The 7,446-nt window shown below is 34.6% G+C and overlaps 1 protein-coding gene across 1 annotated transcript; it reads left to right on the top strand.

Annotated features, from left to right (window-relative positions):
• The first annotated feature begins 1,150 nt into the window (after window positions 1–1,150).
• Window positions 1,151–6,429, top strand: LOC132270410 (uncharacterized). The gene is made up of 2 exons (XM_059771591.1): window positions 1,151–1,349; window positions 6,086–6,429. The coding sequence occupies exons 1-2, from the start codon at window positions 1,151–1,153 to the stop codon at window positions 6,427–6,429; spliced, it is 543 nt and encodes a 180-aa protein (XP_059627574.1).
• The last annotated feature ends 1,017 nt before the right edge of the window (window positions 6,430–7,446 follow it).

The raw sequence follows: 7,446 nt of genomic DNA, 5'->3' as shown, positions 1-7,446 counted from the left end.
TGATATTTTTGTTGCTTAAAACTCTGTTTATTTCATTGAATAATTACTCAGAAAATTAGCTTAATACTTGCATTCTAATTGAAATAGAAAATTTATCATTATTGCCAAGACTCTATTCACCCCCCTCCCTCTAGAGTCATTACTTGGGCAACAATTGGTATCAGAGCCTAATCTCTATTGAAAAAGCTTAAATGCATTAGAGAACAATCATGGCAAACTTAAATGGTCACTTTCATTAAGAAGGTCAATCAAATTCCAGACCTCCTTGGTTCGATGGAACAAACATGGGTTATTGGAAAAATAGAATGATAGACTTCCTTCAATCTGTAGACTATCAAATTTGGCTTGTCATAGTTAATGGACCATTTGTTCTAATGAAAATAGTTGATACAAAAGGAGTTCCTAAAACTGAAGAAGAATGGGACACCGAGGATTATAAACTCATCTCCCTAAATGCTAAAGCCAAAGTAAACATAAATTGTGCTATAAGCCCTAGTGAGTACAATAGAGTTTCTAAATGCACCATGGCTAAGGAAATCTGGGATAAACTTTAGATTACCTATGAAGGAACATCACAAGTTCGGGAATCTAAAATTGATATTCTTATGCATCAATATGAATTATTTCGCATGAATGAAAATGAGTCTATAAGTGAAATGTTTGTGAGATTTACTGACATTATAAATGGCTTGAAGCATCCTGGTAGAACTAATACTAATTCTGATCTTGTAAGAAAAATTCTAAGAAGCTTACCTAAAAATGGGATGCAAAGGCTACAGTAATTAAGGAGGCTCACAATCTCAACACACTTGAGCTTGATGAACTTCTTGGCTCCCTTCTTACATGGGAGATCACCCTTAAAGATAAAGAATGAGACCATCACCGAAAGAAAGAAATTGCTCTTAAATCCTCTCAAATAGAAAAGGAAGCTGCTGGTAACAAAAGTGAACATGATGATTTGGCCCTCATTACTCAATCTTTCAAAAGATTTCTTCAAAGGAAGAAATTCAACAAGGGTAGATTCAGAAAAGGTGAATCATCCAATGAACAAGGCAAACGAGACACCCCTACCTGTTTTCATTGTGGAAAACCAAGACATTTCAAAGCTGATTGTCTTATTTATAAAGAGGAGAAGAAAAAGAGAAGAGCAATGCAAGCCACTTGGGAAGATGATGAATCAAACAGTTCCGAAAGTGATGAGGAAAAGGCTATTCTCTGTCTCATGGCAAATGAAGATGAGGTAAACTCTAACCTTGACTCTTCATCTGAATGTGAAATGTCTTATGATGATTCGATTGATGCTTATAATAGGTTACTTGATGCTTTTAAAGAATTACATGATGAACTAGGTAAAATGGACAAAAAATGTGCTTCTCTAAGAAGAGAAAAGCTCATCCTTGATAACAAACTTTAAACTATTCAAAATGAGTGTTTGAAAAAGGAATGCATCTTACTAAAAGAATCAGCATCACATGATCTTGTTTCTGAAAACGAATCCTTGAAATTAATTATTGAAGACCAAATTGATGGTCTAGCAAAGTTTACTCAAGGTACAAAAAATCTAGAACTTATGCTAGGTAGTCAAAGAAGTGTTTTCAAAAACATGGATTAGGATATGATCCTTTTGACAAAAATGCATGCCTATTGAAAAAGAGAGAGCCTTTGGTTAACTATTTTGTTAAAAATGAAGCCAAGAATATTAGATGTAACTATTGTAAAAGAATAGGTCATTATCCAAGATTGCTCAAAGAAAAGGCTAAAAATCATAAAGAAATGGATTCCTAAAGGAACATACATGTCGCTTCCTAACTCTTACGGATCCAACAAAATTTGGGTACCAAGTGAAGATTATTTAAAATCTCTTTTGTAGGATGGTTTGAAGGCATCCTCATCCTTCAAAAACAAATGGTTTCTAGATAGCGGATGTTCAAGACATATGACAGGCGACTACTCAAAATTCTCTTCTCTAAAAGCATACAATAGAGGAAACGTCACTTTTGGAGACAATTCTAAAGGCAAGGTGGTTGGCATTGGAACCATAGGTATTTCTTCCTCTTTGTCTATTGATAATGTTTTACTTGTTAAAAGATTAAAGCATAATTTATTTAGTGTTAGCCAACTATGTGACAAGGGATTTGATGTGATTTTTAAAATGGATAAATGCATTGTTAAAAAGAACGAAACTCAAATATTTTGTGCCCCTAGGAGTGGTAATGTGTATACTTTACTCTTGGGTGAACTTCATGATCAAGATGTTAATGTTTTATCTCATCAAATGGACATAGTTGGTTGTGGCATAGAAGGTTAGGACATGCTAGCATGGATTTGATCTCAAGATTGTCTAAAAATGAGTTAGTCAAAGGTCTCCCAAGGACTAATTTTTCAAAAGAAAAACCTTGTAGTGCTTATCAAATAAGTAAGCAAGTCAAATCCTCTTTCAAAAGAAAAAAAAGATATAACAACTTCAAAGCCACTTAAATTAATTCATATGGATAAATTTGGGCCGGAGAAAATTACTAGTCTTGGTGAAAAACTCTATGTCTTTGTAATTGTTGATGACTACTCTAGATTTACTTGGGTATTTTTTTCTTGCATGTAAAAATGAGGCTCATACAATTCTTTCAAAAATTTGTAAAAGAGTCAAAAACGAAAAGGAGTGCAAGATTAAGACTATTAGAAGTGATAGGGGTAGAAAGTTTGAAAATTAAGACGTTGAAAGATTTTGCGACTAGAACTCCTCAACAAAATGGAGTTGTTGAAAGGAAGAATAAGTCTCTTCAAGAGATGGCTAGAACCATGCTAAATGAACATAAATCACCTAGATCTCTATGGCCCGAAGCCGTTAATACCTCATGCTATGTCATAAATAGAGTTGTCATTAGAAAAATTCTCAACAAGACACCCTATGAATTATGGAACGAAAGGAAACCTAATATAGGTTATTTCAAGATTTTTGGGTGTAAATGTTATGTTCTTAACGACAAAGATAATCTAGGAAAATTTGATGCCAAATCCGATGAAGGCATTTTTCTTGGCTATTTGTCTAGAAGAAAAGCATTTAGAGTCTACAATAAGAGGACTTTAGTTGTGGTTGAATCTATACATGTAGTATTTGATGAATCCATAACTCCACCTATAAAGAGTATGATGGACAATGATGAAGAGATTGAACTTGAAAAATGCTCCAATGAACTCAATGTAAATGAGTCTCCTATTAAGCTTGAGAAAAGTATCAATGAACTTAATGTAAATGAGTCTCCTATTGACATCTCTCAAAATAAAACTACTCTAAATGAATGAAAGTTAGTTCATAATCATCCATTAGACTAAGTTATTGGTTATCCATACAAAGGTATTAGTACAAGGTTACAATTAAGAAATATATGCATTTTGTGGCATTTGTTTCTCAAATCGAACCTAAAAGTATATATGAGGCTAAAAATGATGAATCTTGGCTTTTGGCAATGCAAGAAGAACTTATTCAATTCATAAGGAATAAAGTTTGGCATCTTGTCCCAAAACCTCAAAATAAAACAATCATCGGTACAAAAGGGTATTTAGGAACAAAAAGAATGAATTGGGAACTATTGTAAGGAACAAGGCTAGACTTGTTGTAAAAGGCTATAACCAAGAAGAAGGTATCAATTATGAAGAAACTTTTGCATCCTTTGCTAGACTTGAGGCTATAAGAATGTTATTTGCATTTGTATCTCACAAAAATTTCAAATTATTTCAAATGGATGTAAAGAGTGCTTTCTTAAATGGTTTTATAGATGAAGAAGTATTTGTAGAACAACCACAGGGCTTTGAAAGCTATGAAAGTCCAAACCACATTTATAAACTATTTAAAGCTTTATATGGTTTGAAATAAGCTCCTAGAGCTTGGTATGAAAGACTTAGTGGGTTTCTACTTTTAAATGGTTTTGGTAGAGGAAAAATTGACAATACACTTCTTACCAAAATCATTGATGACAATTTGTTGATCATTCAAATTTATGTTGATAATATTATATTTGGATCAACTAATGACTTGTTAAGTATAGAGTTCGCCTCCTCAATGTAAAACGAGTTTAAAATGAGCATAATGGGTGAACTCAACTCCTTCTTAGGGCTGCAAATTAAACAAACTCTTGATGGTATTTTTGTTTGCCAATCAAAATATACTAAAGATTTGCTAAAGAAATATGGCTCGGAGGATGCCAAACATGCCAAAACTCCCATAAGTTCATCCTTGAAGCTTAATAAGGATGAGAAAGGCAAAGATGTTGATATTAAAAAATATAATGGGATGATTGGAAGTCTTCTGCATTTAATGACTAGTAGGCCGGACATTATGTTTAGTGTGTGTTTATGCACTAGATTTCAATCTTGTCCTAAAGAGTCTCATTTAAATGCAGTCAAACGTATATTCAAATAATTAAATGGCACTATTAACTTAGGACTATGGTATCCTAGGCATACATCCTTTGAACTTGTTAGTTTTACTGATGCGAACTTTGCCGGATGTAAAGTTGATAGAAAAAGTACAAGCGGTGTCTGTCACTTTATAGGTCAGTCCCTCATGTCTTGGTCGTGCAAGAAACAAAATTCAATTGCATTATCCACTGCTGAAGCTAAATATGTTGCTGCTGGCAGCTGCTGTGCACAAATCTTATATATTAAACAGTAGCTTGAGGACTTTGGATTGTTCTACGGAAAAATTCCTATCAAGTGTGACTACACCAGCGCCATTTGTATATCAAAAAATCCCATTCAGCACTCCAAAACAAAACACATTGAAATTAGATACCATTTCTTAAGGGATCATGTATTAAAAGGAGATATTGAATTGATATTCATCAGCACTGAAAATCAATTAGCTGACATTCTCATGAAACCACTTCAAGAAGATAGATTTTGCACTCTTCGACGGGAAATCGGAATAACCATGGAAAGTGAGATTCTATAAACTGATAAATCCTTCAAAAGGTTGCCTCTGTACTTATTTCGGTAGACCGAAACATCACTTCGGCCGTCCAAAATAAGCATTTCGACGGACTGAAATTCTATTTTGGCCGACCGAAATGAGAAAGTCAAGATGGTTTAAGATGCGAACCGGCCGACTGATGAAGTCATTTCGGTCGACCGATTCTTCGGGGCCCATTGACTTTAAGTAATCCGCAAACCATTTTCTCTCCTAACTCATATACCATCCCTCTCTCTCTCGAAAGGCGACTGCAAAACTTCCTTCTTTCTCCTCTTCGCATCCAAGGTAAGATCCAACACATCTTCTCAAAATCGATTAATTTTATTTAATATTTGTTGTTGCACTCGGGCTAACCACACTTCAAAGAAACCTATGAAACTAAATTCCTCCATAAGATAGTTGCAAAAAGTAAATTCTTCGATAGAAGTGAAATTGAAGAATTGATTAGGAACACTTACGCTCTATTTGATGCTATTGGCTTGGGTGGATTTGTATCCCTCAAAGTTCCTTATTACCCCAAACTTATAAGATACTCATCTTGAGAGAGTTCTAGGGCAAAACACCTTCAATTCCTTTGTCGTAGGCACTAGCATTACACTCACCTTATCTGATATTCGCCGTATTCTGAAAATACCTCAAGGAGATATCACTTATTATACTGCCAATGATTGGTATAATGGGGAAGGATTTGATGAGCTACAAGCGGTTCAACAAATGAGCCAATTTCCTAACAAATACACTGATAAGATATTTGCAAGTCAGTTAACCGTGGAACCTTGCCTTATTTACCATGTTATCATTCATACCATACTTCCAAATTCTGACAGACGCTCGAATGTGTCCTTTATAGAAGCATTTATGATTTGGTGTGTCCTAAACAGAAAAAAGTTTGACCTCGCCTTCCTCATCTTTCATCACATACAAGATTGTGCAAAGAAGCAGAAAACTCATCTATTCTATGCCATGGCTCTTACCATGATATTCAGAGCCAACAAAGTACGGCTAGCGGGAGAGGATGAAAAAGAACTAACTAATCTCTATCGGGTTAACAAAGATCTACTTAGCCGAATGGGTCTCAAAAAATCTGAAGATAATACTTCCCTAAATTTGGTGACCCAGCAAATGTGGGCCAAGAGATTGTTGCTATGGCAGAGCAACAAGAAGAAAATGCAAAGGTAAATGTTGTAGAAGAAGAAGAAGAAGAAGAAGAAAAAGAGGTAGAAGGAGAAGGAGGAGAACAAGAAGCAACCCATGATTATCAAGCTCCTCCAGCAGAAGAAAGTTCTCTTCATGCGCTTTTATTAGAAAGTATCACTCTTTCTAAAGAGCAAATTGACGTTGGCAAAGAAAATAGGGAACACATTCTAGCTCTACGTGAACGAGTTAAAGAAGTCACAAATGAAATTGACCTTGTAAAGCACGATCTTGCTGGTCTTCGAGCTACGGAACTCCTTCATTTCTGAATTATCGTCTGTTGTGCCCTCCCCACCCATCTTTTTGATTAATGACAAAGGGGGAGAAAGGATGATGTGTGATGGATTTGTCTTTTGGTGATGTGTATCTTGGTTGGTGCTCAATTGTGTCAATTGTGCTTAATTTCTCTATGTTATTGATTATTTTAAGAGAAATTCTCTTTTTGATGTCAATGCTAAGATATGACTTTATTATTCTAATGAAATGGATGTTATGAATTTGTATCAATCATGTGTGGAATTTCAAAGTTATATATGTTTTGAATATGCTATGAGAAATCTCAACTTACTTATAATGATAAAATAGATGCACAAGGAAAGAGGGAGATTTGTAATCTCTTACATGTATGATTTCATTTTCAAAACTATGCGCATTGATAGGGGGAGCACTGCTCATACTTTTACTCTTGTTTATCGAACACATCAATAAATTGTCATTATCAAAAAGGGGGAGATTATTGACCTTGAATCTAAGGATTTTGATGATTATAATTCATCAATGATGTTCTATGAGTTCTAATGTCTACCTTGAGCAAAATTACAGATCTAAGCATTCATCAAGACAAGACATTACATGTAAAGCACAAATAAAAAGGAGCATCATGAAGATACGGGAAAAGGTCATAAGATGGTGAGCTTTTAGGAACTTTTGTCAAAGTATGTATAAACATTTTGAAGCCCATATCTAGGGTTATACATTAATCACTTGCATGATAATCAAGAAACATAAAGAATAAACTTCATTTATAACTTAGAACAAATTTCTTGAAGGTGAAGTTCCATTTTGGTCGACCGAAATGGAAGGACAATTTGAAACAGACAACCGATCTTAACAGTAGCTAAGCTAAAAACTTAAGTCACAACCGGTCGACTGAAATGCTATTTCGGAAGACCGAAGTATAGCTATGCAACAAGACCTCAAGCTATTTCGGATGATCGAAATAGAAAGACAATATGAATCGGACGACCGATTTTAACAGTGGCTATGCAATAAGGACTCAAGTTATT

Source organism: Cornus florida, unplaced genomic scaffold (assembly GCF_030987335.1).
Source record: "Cornus florida cultivar Cherokee Brave unplaced genomic scaffold, ASM3098733v1 CherokeeBrave_3.0.0_Hap2_Chr08, whole genome shotgun sequence".
In the NCBI taxonomy this organism is placed as follows: Eukaryota; Viridiplantae; Streptophyta; class Magnoliopsida; order Cornales; family Cornaceae; genus Cornus; species Cornus florida.
Note: the sequence above shows the minus strand (reverse complement) of the source record. Positions and strands in the feature narration are given on the sequence as shown.